The sequence below is a fragment of the Marmota monax genome, unplaced genomic scaffold, assembly GCF_021218885.2.
Source record: "Marmota monax isolate L192 unplaced genomic scaffold, Marmota_monax_Labrador192_F-V1.1 WCK01_AAM20220418_F8-fsc00193, whole genome shotgun sequence".
NCBI classification, from domain to species: domain Eukaryota; kingdom Metazoa; phylum Chordata; class Mammalia; order Rodentia; family Sciuridae; genus Marmota; species Marmota monax.
Window position 1 is genome coordinate 3,449,269 of NW_026695203.1, and position 27,913 is coordinate 3,477,181.

Below are 27,913 nucleotides of genomic sequence, written 5' to 3' on the forward strand. Positions count from 1 at the left end.
GCAGTTGTGAACTCGAACCTGCCGCTGTCGCCGCGGCCGGGCTGGGAGCGGGCCGCGGAGGCCGGCCTGGGGCTCCATGGACGGGCGCGGCGTCCCTGCAGAGCCTGCGGGAGAGGTACGGCCCGGACAGGGGCGCGGGGGGCGCTGCGGGCCCGCGGGGGCGGCTCCACCTGCGGGGCGCGTGACCGTGAGTGTGCGCGGCTGTGGGTGTGCGGGGGGCCTGCGGGCGGGGGCGAGCGCACCTGCGCACAGGCTCCGCGGGCTGCGCTGTGCGTGGGACCCGAAATGGCTGTGTCGTAGGAGCGGGACCCGCGTGCCCGCGAACGCGGACGGAGGGCACGCACCAATACAAAAGCGGGGTGTCGGCCTTCCACCACCCTGGGCCGTCCAAGTTGCCGAAGGGGATTCTGGCCGAGTCCTGGTCACTCTGGCGCGCCCTGGGCAGCCCCATGGGAAACAGGCCTGGAATTCCTGTAGGGAGAGTGGGGGAAGGGGAGCCAGCAGGGATTCCAGAGTTACTGCTCTGGGCCGGCCTTTGGCCACCAGGGAAAGACCCCTGCCACCGAATAGAGAATTCGTTCTGTGACCTTACCGGGGGAGGAGGTGACCCCCCCAAAGGCAGCAATGCGCTTCCTTAGTGAAGAGCGACACTCATTTGAACATTCAGGATCCATTAAGGTCACTGTCACGCAGGCTGTGGGGCTTAAGGCTGGAGCTGTGGCTTTGTTGGGGGAGGGTTGGACACTGGTGAGGACACAAGATGACGCCCCAGAACGCAGAGCCTCACATATGTTTTCTCTCCCCTCCCCACAGGTAAGGCTGGCCTCTCTGCAGTCAGAGGTCTGAGCTCTGCCATGGGGGTAGGGGTGTCTTTATTGCTGCAGTTTTCTCTGACATCTGGGGGCTATCGGAGTGTGGGCCGAAGCAGGCGCTGCAGCGGCAGAAGTATCCCCAAGAACATCCCCAGGAAAAGCTGGAAAAAGCCTCATCCCCAGCTCTGCAATCTTCAGGGTAGAGTCTGGCCCTTGTGTTCCCAAACCACCATACAGCCCCAGTGCTCAGTCCTCCCCATCGGGGCAGAAAGAATAGGGCCTTTGGGCGAAGGACCCCTTTCTCATCTTCCTGTGTGCTCATTCAGTCCTCAGAGGATGAGTCATGTCTGTATTCCCCCAGAGAACAGACTGTAGGGAATTTAGGGACTGTGTCTGGATAGAGCCTGTGAGCAGGTACAGGAGGTCCCTTAAGAGGCCAACTGCCATCCCAGCCTTCATTCTGTGTAGGCGGCTCTCCAGCAGGAATCCGGACTCCCCAGAGCGTGGAAGAACTGAACATGGGCAGCCCTTGACCAGGTTGGGGCAGGACTAGGCAGGGGACAGAGATTACCATCTCTTTCTTTCCCCCTCTTTTGCCCCACTAATCCCCAGCACCCCAAGGGAATCAGAGCCAGGGATTGCTCCCTCCCCCCAGGGCAACGGTCTGTGGGTGTTCTTTGGATCAGGAAAGCTCGGCTTTGTACTAATAATGTGTGTGGGTGGAGGAGGACAGGCGGGCAGATTGTGGGCAGTCTGGACAGGCGGTGGCCTGGCATTAGTCTGTGCTGGGAGTGGTGCCCCAGGCTCCCCTCCTGTCACCAAGTAAGGCTGTTCTCACTCTCCAGGCTGCTGCCCAGAGAAGCTGAGGTTGGTGAGGCTTAAACTGCCTCCCCTGTGGCCTTGCAGGAATGAAAGGTTATAGCAATTTATTTTTGCAACATCTTGCAAACTCAGGTCTTTGAAAGGAAAAAACACTGCCCTGAAAGTTTAGAAGACCTGTCCCTCAGTCCTGGTTGTGCTCTTGGTTTATAGTGTCACCTCAGGCAAGGCCCATCCCTTTTGCTGCCTCACACTTGCATCATCTGTCAACCAAGGCACTCAGTGATTGCCCAGCCAGCCTCACCAAGTTGCTCAGAGCTCAAATGTGGCAATAGGAAATAGCAGACACATGGAGAGGCCACAGGGAAGCTTTGAAAAGGCATAGGGCACTGTAGGGAGATGTGACCATATTTTCTGGTGAGCCCTGTGGCTGGAGTGTTTGTGCAGCTGACCCTGGAAGTTTACTCACCTCCTGACACTGGGGTAGCTGTCACAAGGGGATTCCAAGAAGTGTCAGTATCTCTCCCTTCTGAAAGTTTCTAGGGCAATAAAGATACAAGATAAATATCCTTGAATGTTATCTAGAAATCCAAGATGGAAATAAATAACCTACAAGGAATTAAGAGAGTCTAGATTGGTGTCAAGGGCTCTGGGAGTCCATAGAGGGTGGGCTGCTCTTGGGGTCTGGGGTCTCCTAGGAGGAAAGGAACTGGGGTAGAAGTCTTGGTCTCTGGAGTGACTCTGCTTTTCCACCCTCAGCAGAGGAAGAGCCAATGCTGGAACGGCGCTGCAGGGGCCCCATGGCCATGGGTCCAGCCCAGCCCAGACTCCTTTCAGGGTCCTCCCAGGAGTCACCTCAGACCTTGGAGAAGGAGTCCAGCGGGCTGAGGCACCAGGGCACTAAACTGGCCCAGTCAGGCAGTCAAGCCCTAGGCAGGGCCCGTCGCTGTGCCCACTGTCGAAGGCACTTCTTGAGCTGGGTGGCCCTGTGGCTTCATACCCGAAGGTGCCAGGCGCGGCTCCCTCTGCCCTGTCCTGAATGTGGGAGGCGCTTCCGCCATGCCCCCTTCTTAGCACTGCACCGTCAGGTCCATGCTGCTGCCACACCAGACGTGGGCTTCACCTGCCACCTCTGTGGGCAGAGCTTCCGAGGCTGGGTGGCCCTGGTTCTGCATCTGAGGGCCCACTCGGCTGCAAAGCGGCCCATTGCTTGTCCTGAATGTGAGAGACGCTTCTGGCGACAAAAGCAACTTCGAGCACATCTGCGGCGGTGCCATCCCCCTGCCCCTGAGGCCCGGCCCTTCATATGTGGCAACTGTGGCCGGAGCTTTGCCCAGTGGGACCAGCTGGTTGCTCACAAGCGGGTGCACGTGGCTGAGGCCCTGGAGGAGGCAGCAGCCAAAGCTCTGGGGCCAAGGCCCCGAGGTCGCCCTGCTGTGACCGCCCCGCGGCCTGGTGGGGACGCCGTGGACCGCCCCTTCCAGTGTGCCTGCTGCGGCAAGCGCTTCCGCCACAAGCCCAACCTGATCGCCCACCGCCGAGTGCACACTGGCGAGCGTCCCCACCAGTGCCCAGAATGCGGGAAGCGCTTCACCAACAAGCCCTACCTGACCTCGCACCGTCGCATCCACACTGGCGAGAAGCCCTACCCGTGCACTGAGTGCGGCCGCCGTTTCCGGCACAAACCCAACCTGCTGTCGCACAGCAAGATCCACAAGCGGTCTGAGGGCTCCGCGCAGGCCACCACCGGTGCTGCGAGCCCCCAGCTTTCAGCCGTGGTGCTGGATCCCTCGGCAGAGCCCGGCCCTGAGAAGATTGCTCCGGAGCCCGCGGCGGAGCCTCCACCTGAGGCCCCCTTGGAACCCCCACGGGACCAGGCCCAGGCGACCCCATCCCTGTACAGCTGCGACGACTGTGGGCGCAGCTTCCGGCTGGAGCGCTTCCTGCGCGCGCACCAGCGGCAGCACACCGGGGAGCGGCCCTTCACCTGCGCCGAGTGCGGGAAGAACTTCGGCAAGAAGACCCACCTGGTGGCGCACTCCCGAGTGCACTCCGGCGAGCGACCCTTCGCCTGCGAGGAATGCGGGCGCCGCTTCTCCCAGGGCAGCCACCTGGCCGCCCACCGGCGCGACCACGCCCCGGAGCGGCCCTTCGTCTGCCCCGACTGCGGCAAGGCTTTCCGCCACAAGCCCTACCTGGCCGCCCACCGGCGCATCCACACGGGCGAGAAGCCCTACGTCTGCCCCGACTGCGGCAAAGCCTTCAGCCAGAAGTCCAACCTGGTGTCCCACCGGCGCATCCACACGGGCGAGCGGCCCTACGCCTGCCCCGACTGTGACCGCAGCTTCAGTCAGAAGTCCAATCTCATCACCCACCGCAAGAGCCACATTCGGGATGGCGCCTTTTGCTGTGCCATCTGTGGCCAGACCTTTGACGATGAGGAGAGACTCCTGACCCACCAAAAGAAGCATGATATCTGAGAAGGGCAGGGGCTGTGGGGGACGGAGACAGGCCCTGGGCTCCTTCGCAGCAGGAGTGTGGCAGTGGGCTTGGGTAGCTCGTGTTGGAGCTGGTGACGGAGAGGGATGCGAATTCAGAAGGGAAAGAAGAGGCGGGAGTGAGCTGCGCCCTGTTAGTGAGGGAGTAAACCCGGATGGCCAGGAAAGCCCCTTCAGAGTGGTGTTTCCAACATTCACCTCGACTGTCCTATGCCCTGGAAAAGTAGCAATAGCAGCTCCATTTACCCTTAGTGCCCTTGGCTACAGGAGCCACCGGTGGGAAGGAAGAGTCCATCCTCTGGTGTTAACGCCTTAATGTCCCAGTCTTTATTATGAGTTACTTCAGGTCACTTTTGAAAATAGGTGTGGTACAGTCCTTAGTAAAGGAAAGCTCGGGAGGAAAAGTGGACCAGCTGGATATGCCTTGGAGAGCCTGCTGGCCTTGTCAGGCAGCTGGGGCCTCTTCAGCCCAAGAGATGAAACTAAGCTGGTTTTACCTGTGCCCCCTTCCTGATGTCCCTGCTGAAATCCCAGGCTTGCAGAGGCCCATCTACTGCCAATGATTCCATCCTCTTCCTCCCTGAAGATCACCTTCCCAGGCGTTTCCTCCTTGGACTGTCTGGCTTTATCTAATTGGCCCTCCCAGGGCTGACCCTCTTCCACTCTTTCCAAAGCTCATTGTGGAAGGAAGGACTGGCCCACTGATGCTGGAGGGTCAGCTGAAGGGAAGATCCTGGTTGAGTGTCCTTTTCAAGATTTCCAGCATGTGGATATTAGCCTTTCCTGGTGACAGGGAGCTCCCACCTCCTGAGGCCCTGGTTCTGTTGTAGGATGATTCTAATTGTTAGAAATTCTTCCTTATAATGATCGAATTTTGCTTTCCTATAATTTCTATCTATTGGGCCTTGTTCTGTTCTCTGGATCTAAACAGAACAACCACTTACCCTCCTTTTCAGACTAGAGAATAAAGATTTGGTTTTAGAACTGGTGGCTGGGGAGTATTCCTTTCCCTGGGGACTGTGGAGTTGGAGGGAGGAACATGGCTCTTCTTCCTGGGAAGGAAGGGCTGTGTGAGGCTTTGGCAACAGCTGAGGGCTTCTACACCCTCCATCTAGTCCTTTCCTGAGGAGGTGGCCAGCAAACCAGAAAGTTGGGCTCAGTCCCTGGGTGGTGGGCCAGCGTTCCAGTTAACTGAACCAAGATATTGGTTCCTACTAGGTTGTGATGCACATGTTTAATCCCAGTGACCAGAGGCTGAGGCAGGAGAGTTGCAAGTTGGAGCCCAGCCTGGACAACTTGGCAATATCCTGTCTCAAAACCTAAAAATGGGCTGGAGGTATAGCTCAGTGGTAAAGTGCTTCTGGGTTCCATCTCTAGTACCCTCCTCGATGATACTGGTTTCTAGTCACTGACCCACTGAGGTGAGTCCAGGGCCACCATTGTCATTCTCACCACCTTGGCCTTCCAGTTACTTGAGCTAGCATTGACAGTCCTTTTGGGGGACAGTGGGACATACAGACTTAGGTTAGACTTGCAGCCCCTGCTGGAGGGTTGACAACATGACAAAGGAGTCTCTGGAAGGACAGGCAATTCTGAGCAGTAAGGACAGTTCCCAGCTTGCATATCCCACACACATTGGGTGCAGATCCACATGGCCAGGTGTTCAGCCTTCTTTGAGGCCAGGTCAGACTTCTCAGGTGCCAGTTACCAGGAAAGAAAGGGAAAGATTTGATTGTGTCCTGTGGGATCTCACTGGCTCATCTGCTGCAGGTCCTTCACTGTGTCTTCCTCCCATATGGGGAGGAATATGGGGATTTCCTACATATTTGAGTGTCAGCCATCAACAAGCGCATTTATTTTTGCTTATATTAGAAATCTCTGCACTTATCCCCAGCACCCAGCACAGAGTGGTGCTTAAGAATAGCCACCATTTGCCTATGCGGGTGGCACCCCACAGGGAAGTTCCCCTACACTGCCTCATGTGATCCTTGTGCAGTGGGTGTCTTGTTTGCCTTTTCAACATGAAAACATTTGCTCAGGGTCATGTAACTGGCGGTCACCACAGGCGATTCAAGCTCAGGTCTGTCTGGCTCCTGAACCTGTCCCTTTTCATCACCACCACATACTTTTTGGATAAATTGAGTTTGCTGCTGCTTTTGGTTAAGGTAAGTATTAAATGCCTACTATGTACTTGATGTGATGGAAATGGGTTTCAAAGATCAGAACTACTGTGAGGTCTCCAGACCCCTGAGAGGCTTGGGTCTGGAGAGGATGAACATAAGTACAAAGTGGAGAGATGGACAGAGGCGAGTAGGGCTTAGTGTGTGGGATGGAAGCCAACACCTTCAAAGCTTCATATTGATTTGGGGAGTATTTGGGCCACTTAGAAACCTGTGTAGTTGCTGGGTGTGGTAGCTCATGCCTGTAATCCCAGCAACTTGGGAGGCTGAGGCAGGAGGATTGCAAGTTCAAAACCAGTCTCAGCAACTTCGCAAGATCTCAAGCAACTTAGTGAGACCTTGTTTCAAAAAAAAAAGTTGGGGCATTGGGGATGTGGCTCAGTGGTTAAGTGCCCCTGGATTCAATCCCTGGTACTAAATCAAAACCTGTGTAGTTGAAGGCAAGTTATCTGTCAGAACCTGAGAACACAGGACATGGTCTCAAGAACGTCCATTGGCCATCTGCCTCTTTTAGGGAGTATAGAGGTTCCAGTGGGCTGAGGGGAGAGGGAATCAGATCAGGGGTTCTAACCTTAAGAAAAATCTTTTCTTTCTTTTTTTTTTTTTTGTGATGTTGGGGATTGAACCCAGGGCCTTGTGCATGTGAGGCAGGCACTCTAGCAACTGAGCTATATTCCCAACCCCAAGAAAAATTGTCATCTTAAAGGGACTTAACCTGGGTGTGAGGATGGGTATTGGGTGTCCTGTGTTCTGCTGCCCACTGTTTTGGGTTGAGTTGGTAAGGAGAGGTCTGAAGGACAGAGAAGGCCACCTAGATGGTCTTGAGGAAGCTGGGAAAGTAGAGACAGTGGACTTGCCTCTGGTTCCTTCCTGAGTTTTTCTGAGGAGCCAGTGGTTCCCAAGCCCTTGCTCAGCATTGGTGCAGACAGCGGTCACAGGGGAGGGCTGGCCGGGCAGGAGGGGTCAGAGCTGTCTCAGGAGCTTCCCTTCTCTTCTGAAAAACTGGCAGTTTTTCTTTCTTTTCTTTTCTTTTTTTTTTCCTTCTACACAAAAGTGTTGAATTATCTTTTTAAATGTTAAGTAATGCAGACCTGTTTATAATTTTAATGTGCACCTCCTACCCCACAAGTGTTTCTCTGCACTGTGGTAAGAGCTTGGGGTCTTCCCCCAACCTTTTTTCTCTTAAAAAGCCTTCTCCTCTTATTTTATTTTTTAGCTTAATGAGAATAGGTTCTCAGATGTGCTTCATTCTTTCTACCCCTGAAATGCCCTTGGCCAAGGAATGTCAATTTGGAGAAGTCTTTCACTCTGTAGAGGAGGAAACAAGCTCAGAGTGGAAGTGACCTCACAGGGTCAGTCACACTAGCTGCTGGAAGACCTGGAACTACAATGTTGGTCTCTGAAGCAGGACTGAGTCCTAGGAGCCTTTGTGGCTCCTCCTCCAGAAAGTAACCCTGTGAGGGAGACCCTGAAGGGTAGACTGCTAGTGACAGAGCTCTGTAGGGTGTGTTGGGTTTTATGAAGCACAAGTGCTTCTATCCTTTATAACCAAATATAACTGTCAAGGCCCAGTAAGATATGTGGGCAACTAGAAAATTATTAACTATTTTACAGATGAATAAAATCAAAGTCCAGAGACAGAAAAATAGCTTTTGTGAAAACTGTACTTGAAGCAAGTGGCAAAATGAAGAGAATCTTGACCCTCAATTTCTATTGCGCTTCTGAGACTGAACAGCAGCTAGGCCTGAAGCAGATGCCTCATCCCGGGTTGACTGGTTAAGGAACATCAGGTCCACCTCCTTCACAGGGCTGTCAGAGAGCAGCCCCACTTCTGTTTGTTTGAATCTTGCCTCCATAGGCAATTTCTCATCAGCTCTGCGGACAATCCTGCCAGTAGGAGTTGACCCAGTCTTGTCCCTTTTGAGGAATAAGTGAGAGGGATTTCCTTCCAATTGGGGCTACATTTTCCCAGAGGGCTCTGGGAACTGTATACCCTAGTTGGCCATCTGGACCAGGTTAGCAGCTGGGAGATGATTCCATTTATCACAGCCCTAGTGAGCGCGGTGAAACTAGACCTGGTAACTTAACCCGATCAGACCCTGTTTCCCCAGCTAGAAACCAAGGGGTTGAATGCATCCGTTTCCACGGTCTCGCGTGGAGCGCCGTAAATATTATCACCAGGCACTGCTGGGGGTTCCCTCTGCACACGCACGCACCGGGCACGTGCACCTTCCTGCGATGTGTGCAGCACCACCCAGGGAACACAGGTTCTCAGGGAGGAAAGAAAAAGGACGACAGAGTAAACACGAGCTCGAGGGGAAGTCTCAGAGCCGGGGCTTCTTTGTGGTTCGGGATGGTTTCCCAGCACAGACACCAGTGGCTGGCAACACTCGGGGCGCTCCGAAAACGTTTGCGGAGCTGATACCGAACCCGTACGCGCGCCCTGAGTTCAGACATTAATACGCGCGAGTACGGGAAGTGGGGCGCGCCGAGGCCGAGAGCTGGTCTCAAGGGCAGGACGGACAAGGGCGCCGTGATGCCGCGCGGTCACCAGTGGCTGGACCGCGCCTGCCCTCCTCCTCACAGCCCTCGGCGCACGCGTTTGCTGCGCGGGGCCGCGCGCCCGCGGGGCGAGGTCAGCCCCCCAGGCTATTGGCTCTGGAGAACAAAGGGGCCGCCCCGCGGGCTGCTTCGATAGGGCCGGGCGTGTCATCTGAGCCGCACAGCCAATCGGGTGGCCGGACGGCCTGGGGGACGGCCAGGACCACCAGCCAATCAGGTGCGCGTGCCCTCCCCGCCTGCCCCGGGACTGGCCAGGGCCGGGAGCCCGGTGCCCAAGTCGCCCCCGGGGTGGCAGTTCCCGTTAACCTTAGCTACAAAGTCAAAGGTATTTATTTCCCCGGCCCCCTCCCTCCGAGTCCCTCTGCATTTAGGGCGGGGAGGGGCAGTGCGAAGGATGGCCGGGTGCCCGGCCCCGCTCCTCCCGCCCTGCTCCACCCGGCCAGGGCTGGAGCGGAGGGAGGGGGCGCGGGCCTCCGGGAGCCCCGCACGTCCCGGTGCACCGGGCCCCAAACTTTCTCCATCCCCACACAGCCGAGGGGGAAAGGACCCGGCCCGGGGTGGGGAGGGCCGCAGGACAGGGCAGCGAGGTCAGGAGGGAGGCCCGTAAGCATGCGAGGGAGAACCTAATGGTGAGCGGAGGGTCGCCTGTGCACCGCCCCTCCTGACCTGGTCCGTTGTTCTGAGTTCCCTGTCTGTGTCCACCTCCCCTGTAGATCAGCTTCTGGGGGCCAGTGCTCTTTGCAGAAAGACTCATAGTAGGTGCTCAATAAGTGTGCGATTAAATGAGCGGGGTGGTGGGGGGTGGAACTGGAGGTAAAGAATAGTGAGAGGAAGGCACCATAGAAGTTGCAGCTGTGTGCATGGTCTTCCCAACCAGGAAAATGAGCACTGCTGTCAGATCTTGGTGGGTTGGGATGGGCTGGGAGGGGGCTTCTTCCTCTGTAAAGGTGGGGCATGTAGAGATGCTGCCTCCTTCAGGGCAGGATGGAGTGCGGCTAGGGTTGGGTGTGGTCTAAGTCCAAGGGTTGGAGGCTTGGAGGCAAGTTGACAGTCCAGGCTCCGCCTTAATGTTCTTTTCGAATCTCCGTGTTCATCTACAAAATGAAGAGATTAGATGTTATTTGTTCTCTTTTAGCACCAAGATTCTAATTCTGAGCTTCTAATCTGTTTTAGACTGAAATTTCTTTTATTTGAATGTACCCTTATAACAAGGCTTAGTAATGGTTACAGTGCGCACGGCCTGTAGTGGGTACCAGGAGATGGAAGCACCCCTGTGTTCCTGTGTTAAAATGCTTTAATCTTGTTGCAGAGACAGAAAAAGGTCTTTTTTTTGGGGGGGGGGGGAGATTGGGGCAAGTGATGAATTGAACTCAGGGCCTTGTATATGCTAGGCAAATACCCTACCACTGAGTTTCTTTTTTATATATTATTTTGAGACAGGGTCTCGTTAATTGCTGAGGCTAGCCTCGAAATTACTATCCTTCCTTAGCCTCCTGGGTAGCTGGAATTACAAGCATATGCCACTACTAGATCCAGAGAAAGTGTTGATGATAACAGTAATCCCATGGATATGGTACTGGATTGAATGGTGAATAGGTTAAGCAGAGGAGTTCCTACCATTCTCGCGTAACAGAAAAGATTTCTTGGGCAAAATGATCCCTGATCTGGGCTGAGAAGAGAAGTCAGGCAAGTTCATTCCAAGAAGAGTCATTGGTGGGTATGTGAGGACTTGACAAGCTCTAGCTCAGGAACTGGATATTGGGAGATGGAGTATGTTGGGTGCAGTGGGAGAGGTGACCACAGGCCAGGTTTTGGCCTTGACAAGAAATTTTAAGCTAAATCTGAAAGTATGAGGAAGTCATTGAATGATTTTAAGTAAGGAAATAATGTTCAAATTTCAATTTTAGAAAAGTTGGTTTGGGTTCTGTGTGGCAGAAACAGAACTTGGCAGAGCAAGATAAACAATAAAGCATTGAAGTCATCCAGGTGAGAAGTAGACTGGAACTCAGGCAGGGGCAGTAGAACTTGGAGGCATTAAAATGGTGCTGGTAGGACCCAATGACCTGTTCAGTTATGGGCTGTTGGTGCTTTATGGTAGGGAGAACTGTGGATGTTTGAGTAGAAGAGGGCAAAGTGAGTCATGAGGAGGGCACAAGGGTGCCATTGAGAGGGTTCTGGGCAAGTCTGATGCTGGGGTGTGGGGATGGAAGCCCACATGGTCAGGGCTAGAAATGATAGAGGGCTTAGCAACAGGGACACAATGAAATCCATATCCAGCCCTCTCCTCCATGCAAAGTTGGTGGTAAAGGCCTCTAAAGATTCCAAAGCAGCTGGCAGGAGTCCTGGCTTAGGAAGGGTGAGCACCAGGGCATCGTTTTCCAAGCAGCTTGGGCTTGGGAAGTGTGGGAGTGGGTTGATCTTAAAGGGTAGTAATGGGAGAGAAAAGACACTGTCCAGTCTGTAGGATTCAGGCAGTGTGGTCTTTTCAAATTGCCTCATTTGATGCTCATAGCAAACCCATGGAAGGGATGTTTTCAGTCATCTGCATTCAGAAACCTGAGGCCCAGATGGCTGAAGTGACAGTGAATTAGTGACATGGGGCCAAGACTCAGGGCTCCTGATTCCCACTTCAAACTGTGATGTGGTCCTGATGTGCAGCTGTGGGGAGATCTTTGCTGCTTTGGGGAGTGGGCTTCAAGGGGGAGTCTTGGGCTGACGATCCAGCCCTGTGGCAATTCAGAATTAGAGCTGGCCACAGGAGAAAGGGCCTGCTGCTGCCCTTGGGCCAGGCCCTGGAGGGTGTCAGGCTGAACTGAGCAAAGCCTAGTTGTTTCCCCAGGACTTTCTGTCCCATTCCAGCTTCTCCATAGCCCCTGCTGGCCTACACCACCCCTCACCCCAGCACAGGTCACCCAGCAAGTCACTGCTCAGAGCTCACTGTGGTGCCTCCAGTCCTGCCTCCCTGAGTTCTGTTTCTTGGACCTGTAGGGATGGCCCTGAATATTCAAGGACACGTGTCATAATGGATTCCATTTCTGCTTTCCCTAGTGTGCTGTGTAATGATTTGTGTTGACATCGTTCTCGTCGTTCTCGACTGATACATTTGTGTGTCTGTGGATCTGTAGGTGTGTCTGTGAGTTTAAAAAACTATTTCACGGGCTGGGGTTGTGGCTCAGCGGTAGAGTGCTTGCCTAGCACGTGCAAGGCCCTGGGTTTGATCCTCAGCACCACATAAAAATACATAAACAAAATAAAGGTATTGTGTACAACTAAAAAATAAATATTAAAAAAAAAAACTATTTCATTTTCTCTATATTTCCATATGCAATAGATTCCCATTAATCCTTGGGGATTCATTCCAAGACCCCCAGCGGATGCCTGTCACTGTGAATCCTATATTTACTGTTTTTCCCTAAAATTACTTGTGATAAAATTTAATTTATAAACTAGGCAACAATAATAGTTAACAATAACTAGCATCAAAGAACAGCTATAACAGTTTGTTGTGATAAGTGTTGCGAGAATGTTGTTTCTCTCAGTATATCTTGTTTTGTTCTGGCCTGGTTGGCTGTGTGTGCGTAGCTGAAGCAAGCTTTGGAAAGCCAGCTGTGGCCAGAGGGGACCACTGTGCAGTGTGGCAGGTGGTCTCTCATGCATCAGTATCTCCATATTTTCGCATCTTTGAACTTTTGTTGAATTTGAGATGCAACGGAGCCTGGGTGTGTTTGTGTGTGGTGTTTATATCAGTTTCCCACATGCCTTTGATTATATATTTTAAATGAAAGCTTCGCTGCTCTTAACTGAAACTCAATTCTCAGGCAGAGAACATTGGCTATCCTGAGGGATTTGTTGTAAGTGACAAGGGACAGGGGCCAGAAAAGTGATCTCTTCAGAGTCCTCCATTTGTTTAATTAATTCATAGAACTCAGTATTGAGCACCTTCTGAATATCAGGGATCAGGAGGGACAATGTCCCTACCTTCTTGGATCTTCCCTTTTGGGAAGACAGAAATGACCTTGGTTGTCTATTAGGGTAGCATTAGACTCACGTGGCTGTTGAGCACTTAAGTGTGGCCAGTGTGATTGAGAAACCCAGTTTTAAATTAAATTTATTTGAATTTAAATAACCACTGTGTGTATAGAAGCCAAGCCCCTAAAATGAGGGTGGCAGTTTCAGGCCATCTTGGTCACAGTTGCTTTCAGTTATGCTCCTTCTCTTAGAACCCCCCATGGTGAGGGGAAAGTACCCTGGTAAGGGCAGGCCCCACTCAGTTTGGTGCCAGCTTCAGCACTTGCTGGCTGTGTGACTTTGAGCAAGCCTTGGTTTCCCTGGCTGAAGGACGACATGGACAGTGCTTGCTTAGAGCTTGGTACCCAGTCCGTGTTCACTAGCAGTTCTCTCCCTGTCTCTATTGACCACCCTCCTGCCATAGCCAGGTCAAGGTCAAGGTGTTCAGGGAGTCTCCAATGCCCTCCTCAGGTAAATGAGGGTATAGGAAATGCGCACCTGTGCCTCTGAAGGCTGATCTAAGAGCCTGCCTGGCACCAGGGTGCAGACCTGGCTGTCCCCTTGCAGAAGCTGTCCTGCATGCTGGCGCATGCCAGGGCATGCTGGGAAGGTAGAAGCACCACCAGGTGGTGCCCGCGAGGAGGAGAGGGCAAGGAAGGTAATGCTAGAAATGGAGGCTTGGGGCAGGTGTCTCCTGCCTGGGTCTCCTTGGAGAGCAAAGGGTGATTGGTGTAGGTGGAAGGTTGATGGGGTGAGGACCTGGTGGGGCCTCAGGATGAGGGCTGCTCAGCTCAAAGCCTCAGCTCCTGGTGAAGGCACTGTGGTCCTGCCCACTGGTGACAAAGGATGTATGAGCTGCATTCAGTTCCTGTTCCCCACCTGGGGCCCTGAGTGTATTGCAGATGCCTGTGGTTTGGGAGGAGGTGGGGGGTGTGGCCTTGCTCCTTGCCCCAGCTGTTGCCTTCCCTCTTTCCCCAAGTGTCTTCTGCTAACACCAAAGCCCCTTTGTTACCTCCTCTGCCCCCAGGCCTCACCACCTGCTGCAGGCCAAAATCCACTCTTTGTGTGGTCTGCAGCTGGCCACCAGGGCCTTCCCCTTGAGGAGGTTCTTATCAGAACTGCAGCCCAACCCCTTGCTGGGAGGCTGGGTTAGGGGCAGGTAGTAGGAATAGGAGGTGACCAGCCTTGTCCTGAGACTCATCCCCTGTGTGTGACCTGATTCCCTGGTACTTGGTACTTATGGAGAGTGGAAGGGAAAGGTGGCCTAGCCCAGGTCAGGGCCCACGTGTACTAGACTAGGCTGTGGACCTTGCATCCTGCAGGGCAGCCTGTCCACCTGATGCCTGGGGTCTCTCTTGTCAGCCAAGTGATATGTCAGGGCTGGGGATGAGGAGGGACAAGCCAGTTCACATGGTGGAGGGACAGAATCTTGGGCATTCGTGATGGTGTGGAGGATCTAGAAGGGTGTCCATGTGGAGGGACTGCCTTGGGCTTGGCTTTCCCAGGGTGTGGTCTCCAAACATCTCCCACTTGAGCACATAGGTATAGTGAGTCCCCAAAGCCAGGGCTTATCCCCATTCCTGACCTGTGTGTCCCCCTTACTTCTCACTTCATGCCCTTGGGCCCATGAGGCCTCCTCCTTCTATTAACAGTTCCATTTCTACCTAGACCACAGGGCTGCTCTCCCTCACACCCTGGGGTGGCTCAGGACAGAAGCCCAGGACAGGGAGGCACAGCTCTGGGCAGGTCACCAAGAATCAAGGCCCTTCTGCCACCTGAGGCAGCTTTTAGGTCCTGGAAGCTTCTGGAAGCTGAAGTCGATAAAGCAGGGCTCTCTGGTTTGAGTTAGGAACCTCTGGATGTATTGGTACATTAAGTCCTGTCCCTCTGTCCTTGCCTCAAATTCATGGCCCAAGCTCTGACCCCTTCAAAGTCTTCCCACATCAACGTGGCCTGGGCCCACCATCCTCTGAGCCTCTTTAGGTGGATATTAAGTCAATTGGCAAGAGGTTCTCCAAGGAGTGGGGTGCAGAAGCCATGGAAGGAGCCCCCACTCTCAGTGGGACCCCTCCTGGGGCCTTGCCCTCCCCTTCCTGCTGCCCACCTCTCCCAGGCGTCTCCAGTATTGAGGGAAGAAAATACAGCAGAGGTGAGGGCAGACCCCTGTTGGGGAAATAGAGTTTAAGAAATCTCTATCACCCAGAAAGGCCTTCCACAAAAATAGAAAAGAAAGAAAATAGTTTTTTTTTTTTTTAATATTTATTTTTTAGTTTCAGGTGGACACAATATCTTTATTTTATTTGTATGTGGTGCTGAGAATCGAACCCAGTGTCTCAGGCATGTTAGGCGAGTGTGCTACCACTTGAGCCACATCCTCAGCCCAAGAAAATAGTTTTTTATTTGTTTGTTTTGATTGAATAAGCGTTGGAAGAATGTGATGCCTTTCCTGGCACTTGCAAGATGGCTGGGCTGAGAGCACTCGCAGCTTGGTTATAGCCAGGTAGGGGCCATCTATCTTGCACATCCATTCTCAAGATAAATCATAGCTGCTCTTCAAGAGCATGTGACACTACCATGTCTCATTTAATTCAGCCTCATTTTACCTACTTATTAGGGTGACTATTTGCTATCTAATTACCCTTACCCAAAGGAAAAGTAAGCTTTTCATATTTTTTTAAATATATTTTTTTTAGTTATACATGGACACAATATCTTTATTGTGTTTATTTATCTTTTATGTGGTGCTGAGGATCGAACCCAGTGCCTCATATGTGCGAGGCAAGTGCTCTGCCACTGAGCCACAACCTCAGCCTAGCTTTTCATATTTTTATGACAGGAGTTAACTTTGCAGCTTGGAGCCAGGCACCATCCAGAGCCAGGCTCCTGCCCTTGCGTGGAGAAGGGCCTGCCTCCTGCATGTTGACTTTTCAGAAGGATGGCTCCCAGGTCCTCAAGAAAGACATCAAGGCCAGGCACGGTGGCACACACCTGTAATCCCAGCAGCTCGGGAGGCTGAGGCAGGAGGATCACAAGTTCAAAGCCAGTCTCTGCAAAAGCAAGGCACTAAGTAACTCAGTGAGACCCTATCTCTAAATAAAATACAAGATAGGGCTGGGGATGTGGCTCAGTGGTTGCCTTGGTTCTCTTAAAAAAGAAGAAGAAAAAAAAAAAACGGGCTGGGGATATAGCTCAGTGGTTAATCCCTGGTACCAAAAACAACAACAACAACAACAAAAAAAACAAAAACATTATGTTGTGAAGTTGGCAAAAGCCTTTTGGCTTCAAAAAAGACTTATGTATGTTTCAAAAGGGATGGAGCCAGAATTAACAATGAGAAGTTTCTGAAGAAAATACTCAGTCCTTCTGTACCTCTGTAATCCCAGCAATACAGGAGCCTGAGGGAGAATTGTAAATTCAAGGCCAGCCTGGGCAAACAGCAACCCTGTCTCAAAATAAAAGGCAGGGGATGTAGCTCAGTGGGTTCAATCCCTAGTACCATAAAAAAACAAAAAACAAAAAACCCCCAAACCAAGAAGGTGTCTTTCACTCTACACCAGGGAAATTAAATTTTCTTTAGATTCCTGTTTACCCATATACCCCTCTCTTACCTTGTCAGAGACCAGATTCCAATTCCGGTAGATATGCCCAGAACCCTCAGGAAGGGGACCCTGGGGGAAGGGGGTCTCGGTAAGGCTTTCCTTGGCTGGAGTGGGCTTTCTGGTGAGGGGTTGCCAAGCCGAGGTGGCCAAACGGGAGCTTTGACTGAAGCCTGGAAGAGCCCCTTCCCAGGCGGCTGAAGCTTGGGCTGCGAGTCTCTGTGGGGCAGCTTTTGGAGTCCTTGCCGTGCTGGGGGTACAGGAGCATGAAGCCAGGTGTGAGCACAGGAGACACCGTGGGCACTGGCGTGGTGATAAAATGAGCCGGTGTCTGAGCTCAGTCCCCAGCTGGCAGCATATTTGTTATGTGCCTCTCCTGGGGGCTCTGTCCGGGGTTTGGGGCGCCTGGGGACAGTGACGAGCACATCAGGTGGGAAAACTGCTGGGGCAATGTGAGGTGCAGTTAGGCTAATTGCTGGGTACTGAGGTGCCAGGGGAGGCTGCTCTGGGAAGGTGACGTTGAGGAAGGAAGAAGCTCAGGGCAGCCTGGCAGAGGATGTGGGGGCTTCAGAGGGGACTCCCAGGCAACAGCTTGCGGCGTCCAAGAAGCCATGCGATTTGCCCCCAGCCATGTTTCCGGCAGGAAGGGAGCCAGTCAGGAAGACCACAGCCTAAAATAAAGAAAAGTGATGGCTGAACCAGGGACCCGTGAGCTAGCACCCTGCCTAGGGCGACCGTGAGATGCCCTGGCAGGGTTCCTGACTAGCTTTGTTCTAGAACATGGATGGGGACTCTGAAAGATGGGCCGCTGATGAGGAAGAGTGGGGGCCCTCTGCCTCCTGGGTGCCTTCTTGACTAGGGCCCGTCCTGCGCGATCTCTGACCTCAGCTGAGGTTCCTCGTTTCTCACTTGGTGGCCTTCACTTGCCACCTTTCCCATGTTAGGGGTGTGAGGCTCTGGTCTGGGAGTCAGGAGTCCTGGGTTTTTGTCCATTTGTGCCATTCAACCACCTCTGTGACTCTGGACATGTCCTGGACCCTCTCTGCCCGGTTTCCTCTTGGTTAATATAAATCATGCCATTTTGCCACTTTTGACTGGGCAGAGAGGCGGAGTTTCAGGAGAGGGAGAGGTTAAAAGTCCAAGTCTGAAAGACTGGCTGTTGGGCAGGACCTGGATGACACATTCTACCAGGGACAGTACCTCACAGGGGCACCCATACATTCCAAGAGATTATTTTGTTTGGGGGGAAAAATGTTGAAATTGTTAGTGCGCTAAATTGATTTATTCTTGAAGGTCAAGCTGAAATTGTACCTCTTCCATGAAGTCATCCCTTGTCGCGGCAGTTCAAAGTATGGTGTCATGTGTCCATGATCTCTCTCTGTCTCACATCTTTTTCTCTCACTTCCTAAAATTCTCTTTAATAATTCAACAAGCATTTTTTTTGCCCTGATATCTGTTTATTTATTTTTCAGTTGTAGGTGGACACACAATATCTTGATTTCATTTTTACACGGTGCTGAGGATTAAACCCAGTGCCTCACACGTGCTAGGCGAGCGCTCTACCCCTGAGCTACAGCCCCAGCCCTTGCCCTGATAGTTGAACACTACTGTGGTATCTATCTATATTGATGCATTTAAGTTTATTTTATTTTTCTAATTTAGGATTATATACTACCTCCTAAAATAGGTGATGGAAGGACACAGACCAAGTCTTTTTCTTCTTTATCTCCCCAGGGCTTTGCTTTTTGGTAAATGTGTGCAAATAATGGTGATTTTCTAAGATCTACTATTTCCTTAGGGGTTATGAAACTTTATAAAATAGCTTTATTTCAGGGATGCTCATAATTGAAACTATCAATTAAAAACAATTTGCCATATGCTTTTTCTGTTTTCAAGTTTGTCAGGGTATCTAATTTAAAACATGGAGGGGGCAGGAAGGGAAGCCAGAATTTTTAAAAACTGTAAAATTGCAGTGTGTGTTTAAAACTACATAATGTAGACTCCACAGGCCGGTGCTGTTAACCCCTGTACATTTCTTTTTTTTTTTTTTTTTAAAGATAGAGTGAGAGAGGGAGGGAGAGAGAGAGAAATTTTTTTTTTTTTAATATTTACTTTTTAGTTCTCGGCAGACACAACATCTTTGTTTGTATGTGGTGCTGAGGATCGAACCCGGGCCGCACGCATGCCAGGCGAGCGCGCTACCGCTTGAGCCACATCCCCAGCCCCCAACCCCTGTACATTTCAACTGAGGTCCTAGAAGAGGGCTGAGAAATAGCGCGAGGTCTGAGATGGGAGAGGGTCCGGAAGACCGGCTTTCATCCTGTCCCATAGGCCAATTCTCTTTATTTTGCTCCCATCTCACTCTCAGATGGCAGGGCGGATACCTGGCCAGCACTGATGCCGTGAGAGGTCTTCAGGGATGGAGAGTGGCCTGCCTGGTGACAGTACAGGTAAGAGAGAAAGTGGCCTCCTCCTGTCCCAGGCCTGCCTGCCTGTCCTTCCTGGAGCCAAACACAAGTTGCTGCCCCGAGCATCTAGAATGTACAGTTTCAGGGTGGAGACCTGGACTTGAAGGTCATCCAAAGACTAGAACAAAGAGACTGTGGGATTGGAAAAAAAAAAAAAAAAGACAAAGCCCAGTCCATTAACTTGCCAGGCCAGGGGAGACAGAGGCATGGCTGCAGGAATTGAGATGTTTTAAGCTCTAGCACTCTGGGTAGGACAGCTGCTTAGAGCAGACTCTGTTGTTTGTTGATCAGCAAACTTCTTCAGTTCAGCCCAGGAAAGCTTCCTGGGGTCACTCAGAGTTCAGGGTCTTTCTTGGCTCAGAGTTGGCTATGATGAAACACAGCCCTCAGTTTTGGTATCTGCCGGCAAGTGCTGTCAGGAATGGAAATTTTTTCTGTTTGGTCATGTGTTCTTGGCAGGAGCCCTTCTGTTTAGCCCTGTGCTGGGGCTGCAGCAGCCCCTGGCACCTGTGAGGAGGTCTCCCAGCTCTTTTATTTTTTCCTGTGCAGGGGATTTGAATCCAGGAGTGCTCTACCACTGAGCTACATCCCCAGACATTAAAATTTTTAAAAAAGTTTCATTTTGCACCAGGGACTCACTCATCATGTTGCCCTTGACCTTGCAATCCTCCTGCCTCAGCCTCCGGAGTAATGAATTACAGGTGTGATGCCACTGTTGCCTCTGCCTGTGAGCAGCTCTCCCAGCCACTCCCCGCCAACCCTGCTTTTTGTTTTTTTAGTGCAGGACATTGAACCAAGGGCCTTACTCTTGCTGGGCAAGCCCTCTACCACTGAGCTACACCCCCAGCCCTCCCAGCTCTTTTTAAAAATTTCTTTTGAGACACCGTCTTGATAAACTGCCCAGGCTAGTCTTGAACTTGTAATCCTCCTGCCACAGTGCCCAGCTCTTTCACCAGTCCTGTCCTGAAGTGGTGGGGGCTGAAGAGTGGCTGTATCCCTTTCCCCCACCAGCAATGGGGTCCCAGGGCAGGCCTAGCCCAACTTAGGAATCCCCCCCTGGGCAGAGTGTGACTGGTTTTCTTATCTCCCTCTCCCCTCCCAGGGCAGTTGTTCTATAGTCCCCAGAGCCCAAGACCCCTGTGGAGAGAACCACCTTCCCTCCCAGAAAAAATCATTTCAGTGGACTTAAGACTGAGACAAAAATTATGCCATGACTGGGTAAAAGATAAGCATTAGCAGCACGCTCCAGGAGGGGCAGTGTCATGTGTGGAAACCACCCATCCTGGGCTGGGTCTTGATAAGGACCTTTAGATGGACAGGCTGGCCTTGTTCAAGTCTCACTTGGGACTCGAGAGCTTCTGTAAGACATAGACATTACGGTAATTATGCAATCACGGTGAAGCCTAGAGCATGTGTGCTAAACACCTGAGGACACTTTCCCTGTATAAACTCCTCAGCCGTGAGGTGGCTCTGACAAAAGGAGACTTGGAGACTACCAGGGCCCTCTTCCTCCCTAGGGCACTTCTGAGGCAACCCTGGGGCTGTAGGGAAGAGGGAAAATGCTGGCACAGATATCGAGACCCACTCCTAGGCTATAGCCAGTTCTCACCTGGCCAGACTTAGGGGAATGGTCTGTCTGAGTGCCACATTTTTCAGATAATTGAGAACTTACCTCTTTTAATTTTTTTTTTTTTTCAGTGCTAGGGCCTGTGTGCATGCTCTAGCACTGAGCTACATCCTCATCTCCTCTTTTAATTTTTATATATGTTGTATATCCATTTTTTTTGTTGTTGTGGTAATTTAATCCAGGAGTGCTTTACATTATATACATAATGTAAAATTTATCAAGTTAACCATTTTTAAGTGTACATCAGTATCATTAAGCACACTTACAATGCCGTGTAACCATCCCCATCATCTATTTCCAGATTTTTTTTATCACCCAGGAACTCTGTACTCATTAAATGGTAATCCCCATTTAACATCTTTTTATTTTATCTGAACCATTTAAGATTTAAAACATGTTTTTTATGATGACTGAGGAATATAACCTGCAAGCCAGAGGCTTTGTATCAGTACCAGACCCCTGAAGTGATATATCCCTGGGACAGGCTGAGGGCCTAGCACACCCTGTTCCTCAGTCCCAGGACCTCAGGGGACCTGTGCTAGGTTTATATTCTTGTGCCCATTAGCAGGTGTGAGAACTCTATCCTGGAGTTCTGAGGCCTTCAGGCATAGGGACATCTTTCTGGCTGTGGGTAGAGAGGGGAAAGCTACTTGTTGGATATTAAGGCCAAGTTTTACCAAGCAAGGCAGTAACTTGGGGAGGGGGGGCTCTGGGGTATTAATGGATACTGTGTCACTCAGGGACAGTGGTCCCTTCTTGTTTGAATATATCTTGTATTCACTACCAGGCTGCCAATTTGGATACTTAGTCCCTTAAATACCTTCCCGGGCCACATTTCATTGCAGCTATGGAAACACTCCTATAATCAATTAAACTCATTGCACTTGGGTGTTCAGTTCCTGCCAAAAATAAATTTCTTTTTTTTAAATATTTATTTTTAGGTATAGATGGACACAACACAATACCTTTATTTTTTAATGTGGTGCTGAGGATCGAACCCTGGTCCTGCCCATGCTAGGCGAGCGCTCCACCGTTGAACCACCATCCCAGCCCCAATAATAAATTTCAATCACCACTTTCATTTTCAAATTGTTACTTTCACTAAAATGATTTTTCATGACCAAGCACCAGGGGAAGCATTATGAAGTTATTTGCAAGGAGGGAAACTGGCTCCTTAAAGGTACCTTCCATGATATCCTCCCCCACAATGACCCTGAGGCCATGCGGTGGTGGTGGTGGGGGGGGTGTTGGCCCTAGAATGAAAGACTACCAGATTATTATTGAGGGTTTTTTCTTTAAAATATTTAAGGATTTAAAAATTGTATATGTGTGTATGTTATGTACATATACATACAAACACACACACATACACATTTCTGGTACTGGGGATTGAACCCAAGGATGCTTAACCACTGAGTCACATCCCCACTCCTTTTTATTTTTTATTATTATTTTTTTAATATTTAATTTTTAGTTTTCGGCAGACACAACATCTTTGTTTGTATGTGGTGCTGAGGATCGAACCCGGGCCGCACGCATGCCAGGCGAGGGCACTACCACTTGAGCCACATCCCCAGCCCCCCTTTTTATTTTTTAAAAATTGTATTATTTGAGGGCTGGGGTTGTGGCTCAGCAGTAAAGCGCTCGCCTAGCACTTGCGAGGCCCTGGGTTTGATCCTCAGCACCACATAAAAATAAATAAATAAAGTATTGTGTCCAACTACACCTAAAAAAATTTTTTTAATATTGTAAAATATATTTTAAAAATTATATTATTTGAATATCCTCATATAAATTCAAAAGATACAAGCCAGTGTGGTGGCACATACCTGTAATCTCAGGGACTTGAGAGGCTGAAGCAGGAGGATTGAGAATTTGAGGCCAGACTTGGCAATTTAGCAAGATTGTGTCTCAAAATAAAAATTAAAAGGTCCAGGGGTATAGCTCAGTAGTAGAGCACTCCTGGCAGTACCACACACATACAGAAAAATTCAAATGACAGATGAGGTAAAGATCCCCTCTACCTTCTCTAGCCAGTCCTATCATTTCAGAGGACAAACACCATTTTCAGGTTTGTACACAGCATCCTGGGTCATGTAAGTACATATGTATGTACATAGAGACATGCAGTTTTATGTTCATAAATTGGGTCAAATAATTCATGTAATTTTTTCAACTTGTTTTTTGCTTTCTCTTGAAATGTTTTAGATCTTTTCACATTGGCATATATAGTTATTTTCCAATTTTTTCAATTATCAGTTACAACCCATATCATGAATAGAATGATAATTTTTTAAAACTGTTCTTTAGATTGTTATCCATTGTTTGCTAATTACAAATTGCATTTCAGTGAGTATTCTCAGCACTCCTCTTTGTATTTGCACATATTTCTTTGTGTGCACATGTGCATGCACGTGTGCGTATGCTACGGGACTGAAGCCCCGGCCTTGTGCATGCTAGGCATGTGCTCTTCCACTGAGTGACATGCCTGGTCCACTGGTATGTATTTCTTAGGATAAATACCTAGAGTGAAATTCTATATAGAAGATTCTATACACTTCTGATTTTAACAAGTCCTGTCCAATTATCCTTCAAAAAGTCTGAACCCCAGGATATGCTCCCAGAATATACCCTCAGGATGCCCTTGTGCCTACTTGCTTTCTCATGTTTCTGTGTATATTGTGTATATTTTCCATCTTTTCATTTTACTACGCTTTTTTTTTTTTAGTACCAGGGATTGAACCCAGAGGGGCTTTACTGCTGAGCCACATCCCCATTTTTTTATTTTTTATTTTGAGACAGGGTCTCACTTAATTGCTTAGGGTCTTGCTAATTTGCCGAGGCTGGCTTTGAGCCAAGGCTGGCTTTGAACTTGCTATCCTCCTGCCTCAGCCTCCTGAGTTGCTGGGACTACAGGCGTGTGTAACCACACCCAGCTTCTATTGCCATTTTAAAAAATGATTAATTTTTTTACCTGGTAATCTTGCTGTATTTCCATTTTCAGTGGATTCTATTGTACATTCTAAGTTGAAAATCATAAGCAAAGCTCAGTTGCCTCCTCTTTTCCCATATTTATATATTTCTTTTTTCTCCTCGGCTTTGCTGGTTTCTCAAGTATGAAGTTGAATAGTGTCAGTGATAGTGAGCACCCTTATTTTACTGCTTCTAATCTTTTGTCTTTGGTTGTAGTGTTTGCTGTAATTTCTAGTATACATCTTTTGTCAGGTTAAGAAATTTTCTTATGTTCCTAGTTCGTTCGTTCGTTCGTTCGTTCGTTCATTCATTCATTCCCTCCTCCCTTTCCTTCTTTCCTCCCTTCTTTCCTATTTCCCTCCCTCTTTTCCTTCAGAAATGATGCTAAATTTTAGCAGATGACTTTTTCCACACCTATTGATATGGTATGAGGTTTTTTACTTTTAATACAGTCATGTCATGATTCTGTCAAGCCATCTTTTCTTTCCTGGGGAATATCCCAGCAGGGTTATAATATGTCATTCTTTTTAATGCCTCTGAACTTGCTTTGCTAATGTTTGCATTTGTCCAAAGAACAGTAAACCTATAATTTCCTGCCTACCCCCACTTTTGTCTTGTTTTGATGCTAGAGTTATGCCGGACTTAATAGACTCTTCCCTCCCTGCTATTCCCCGTAATAGTTTAAATAGCAGGGACTAATCCTTCCCTTGAAGTTTTAGTGGAGCCTGTTTTTGCAGTCATGTGGCCTATTCCCTGTCGTGGGGTAGAATCTGGCTTTCTCTTCAGTCTCTTCTGATTATTTATATAATCAGTTTTTCTACCTATCCTTGGGTTAGCTTTAATTGATATTTTCTTGCAAAACCATCTTTTTACAAAAATTTTCAATTTTTTTGATATAAAGTCAATAAATAGTATTTTAGGATTTTTCAGAATCCTTTTGGTACTTTTAAATTTCCTTCACTTAAAATCTCTGTTTTTACCTTTGTCAATACCTTTCTTCTACTTCTTTGGTTTTATTTTGTTGTCTCTATAATGCTGAAATCTGTTGTTTTTAGACTTTATTCCTTCTGTGTTCACAACTGTTTGCTTTCATCTCCCTTTTATGGAATGCGAACTTTCGTGAAGTATAACATACATACTCACATAGTGAATACACTCCTGTAATCAGCACCCACATTGACAGAACACTGCAGGAACCTCAAAACCCATGCCTCCTTCACCCGGCCATCCCTAGTTTGGCCAGCTTTGGATCTCCGTGTAAGTGGGATCATAGGGTCTGTATTCTTTAGTGCCTAAAGTAGGCATTTTCATTTGGAGTTCTGATGTTTGAGGTAGGCACAGAAAGTACCTCTGGAGACTTGTGCACAGGTGTGAAGTGTGGGCCAGGAGCAGCACGTGGGACTCTAGTGAGTGAAGTGGCCTGGGTGTAGTACCAAGGCAAGGCAACCCTGTTTCTGCAACCCCTGTTTCCGGTGTTGAGGCCTTTTTGGCCTACATTCACATCTGACCATTTTCTCCTTGTTCCCTTGGGCCAGAAGATTTCATTGGATGTTGTTGTTTTTTAGTTGTAGATGGACACAATACATTTTATTTATTTATTTATTTTTTATATGGTGCTGAGGATTGAACCCAGTGCCTCACGCGTGCTAGGCAAGCACTCTTACCACTGAGCTACAACCCCGGCCCTTGGAGGGTTTCTTTAACCTCCTCTGCATCTCCTGGGCCTTGGGGTAGAGAAAGCAGGGTGAGATATTTTTTCCCGTCACAATCCACACCTCAGCTTGCCCTCTGCGTGTCCTTTCTGCCTTCCCCTACTGCCTTTTATTTCCCCTTCCATTTAAAAATCTTTGCCTTCCTTCTTCCAGCTTTTCTCTTCCCTCTCGCACCTGTTGCTCTCTCTTGCTCCTTCTTTGCACTCTGGGGAGCAGCTAGTGACCTCTCTCCATCCTCTCCCTTTGCCCCTGGCAGGAGATGAGCTGGTGATGAAGATCAAGCAAGAGAAGCCAGAGTGGCTGCTGCAGACACAGGCCGTGCTTCCCGAGAAGGACAAGGAGAACATTTTCCAGCAGCATCGGGGCCTCCTGCCATGCCAGACCATGGGGCGACCTCGGGGTCTGGGGACACAGGAAGAGACTGGGGGTCCAAGGTGGGCTCCTCCCACTGAGCAGGATGGGCTGCTGGCAGGCCGGGCTCCCGGGGCCGCCCCTGGCCCTCTGAACCCCACATTTTCTGCTGGAGAGGGTCACTTTGTGTGCGTGGACTGCGGGAAGAGGTTCAGCTGGTGGTCGTCCCTGAAGATCCACCAGCGCACCCACACCGGAGAAAAGCCGTATCTCTGCGGTAAGTGCGGCAAGAGCTTCAGCCAGAAACCCAACCTGGCCCGCCACCAGCGGCACCACACAGGCGAGCGGCCCTTCTGCTGCCCGGAGTGTGCAAGGCGCTTTAGCCAGAAGCAGCATCTACTCAAGCACCAGAAGACCCACTCTAGGCCCGCCACCCATGCGTGTCCTGAATGTGAACGTTGCTTCCGCCACCAGGTGGGCCTCCGCATTCACCAGCGCGCACACGCCCGGGACCGCCAGGGCTCCCGCGCTGGTCTGCATGAAATGCTTCGGGAAGCCGCTGTACGACGGGCCTGCCACCTGCGGCCCGGGACACCACGGGGCCGCCCAGAGTGGGCCTGGCTGGGGCTCTGCCAGGGCTGGTGGGGCCAGCATGGGGCCCGGACCTCCGTCCCTGGCCCCTCGGGGCCCGGAGAACAGCGCCAGTTCATCTGCAATGAATGCGGCAAGAGCTTCACCTGGTGGTCCTCGCTGAACATCCACCAGCGCATCCACACGGGCGAGCGGCCCTACGCGTGCCCCGAGTGTGGCCGCCGCTTCAGCCAGAAGCCTAACCTGACGCGGCACTTGCGCAACCACACGGGGGAGCGGCCGCACCCGTGCCTGCACTGTGGCCGCAGCTTCCGCCAGAAGCAGCACCTGCTCAAGCACCTGCGCACGCACCTGCCGGGCGCCCAGGCTGCAGCGTGCCCCAGCTGTGGGCAGAGCTGCCCTAGCCGAGCGGCGCTGCGGGCCCACCAGCGTGCGCACGCCGCTGCCGAGCGCTGCAGCCCTGGGCCTGGCGTCCAGGACCCGGAGCCAGGTGCAGAGCCACAAGCTGAGGCCCCTCAGGACTTGGCTGTGCAGCCCCACAGCCCCCAGACGCCACAGGGGGGTGGGGCCGCGCCGTGGGGCCGGGGGCGCGGGGGCCTGGCCGGGCCGGGGGAGCCGCGCCAGTTCATCTGTAACGAGTGTGGCAAGAGCTTCTCGTGGTGGTCGGCGCTCACCATCCATCAGCGCATCCACACCGGCGAGCGGCCCTACGCGTGTCCCGACTGCGGCCGCCGCTTCAGCCAGAAGCCCAACTTGACGCGGCACCAGCGCAACCACACGGGCGAGCGGCCCTACCAGTGCTCCGCCTGCGGCCGCGGCTTCCGTCAGAAGCAGCACTTGCTCAAGCACCAGCGAGTCCACCGCGGAGCCTTGTCACCGCACCCTGGCCCCCAGGAGGAGGCGCTGTAGTGCACCGGTGCTGCGCACGGCAGAGGGGATTGTGTGTGGTGTGTGTGGGGACAGGGATAGCCTGAAAACTGGCTCTTAACAGGTCCCTCCTGAGACCCCATCAAAAGGTAGTACCTTGAGGCTCCAAGCCCCAGAGAACAGCATTCCAGAAGTATCCCATTTCCAACGGGTGCCTGAAAAAGTGCCCAGGGTGTGTTGGGGGAGGAATTAAGATCAGCACTCCTCACCCAGGAGCCTGGATGAGTTGATGATGGGCTGCTCCCGTCTGTACACAAGAGGTGTACCCCAGCCTTAGGAACCGAATGAAGGGGCTTTTTGGCACCCTCCAGAGGCGAGAAATGTTCCCAGGATTGGTCAGTTGTAGCACTGGCCTGTCACACCTGGGCTGCACCATGACCAGGGGGCTGTCCCTATGGTAGAGTAGAGACAGACTCCAGAATACCAGGAAAGGAGCAGAGGTGGTGGATAGGAGGGGACAAGCATAACCCCAGCACCAAAGCTAGTGCCACATTTAGTGGCATCCAATAACTATTTCTGGAGGGACTGGGGGGCTTGGTCCTTCTCCAACCCTGAGTGAGTGCTGGGTATGGCTGGCCTGGCCCTTGAACTGGCGTATGCGTGATGGTCAGGGACAGGAGTGCAAGTGGATGATCTCAGCTGAGATTTGGCCACTTGGGGAGGTGACTGTGCTGGAGGGAGCCACCATCTTGCTTCTGCTTCTGTCCCCAAGTGGGTGGGTGGCTGTTACTGACTTGGATCTTATCCCTCCTGGGGTTGCAGAAGAGAAAAATGAAGAACTGAATATTC

At 51.0% G+C, this 27,913-nt stretch overlaps 2 protein-coding genes across 14 annotated transcripts; both read left to right on the forward strand.

The window, feature by feature from the left end:
* Positions 1–5,113, forward strand: Repin1 (replication initiator 1). Of its 8 annotated transcripts, none has more exons than XM_046429781.2 (3): positions 1–115; positions 885–1,011; positions 2,391–5,113. In XM_046429781.2, the coding sequence occupies exons 1-3, from the start codon at positions 77–79 to the stop codon at positions 4,109–4,111; spliced, it is 1,887 nt and encodes a 628-aa protein (XP_046285737.1). In that variant the 5' UTR covers positions 1–76; the 3' UTR covers positions 4,112–5,113. The 8 variants fall into 8 exon arrangements, with proteins under 8 accessions (XP_046285737.1, XP_058430325.1, XP_046285740.1 ...); XM_058574342.1 differs by having other exon boundaries at positions 2,394–5,113; XM_046429782.2 differs by having other exon boundaries at positions 10–115; positions 814–1,011.
* Znf775 (zinc finger protein 775) lies at positions 11–27,913 on the forward strand. 6 transcript variants are annotated; one of them, XM_046429789.1, is made up of 3 exons: positions 11–115; positions 18,844–18,925; positions 25,512–27,913. In XM_046429789.1, exons 2-3 carry the CDS (start codon positions 18,895–18,897, stop codon positions 27,104–27,106), a joined length of 1,626 nt encoding a protein of 541 aa, XP_046285745.1. In that variant the 5' UTR covers positions 11–115; positions 18,844–18,894; the 3' UTR covers positions 27,107–27,913. The 6 variants fall into 6 exon arrangements, with proteins under 6 accessions (XP_046285745.1, XP_058430327.1, XP_046285744.1 ...); XM_058574344.1 differs by lacking the exon at positions 11–115 and adding an exon at positions 899–1,011; XM_046429788.2 differs by lacking the exon at positions 11–115 and adding an exon at positions 5,218–6,294.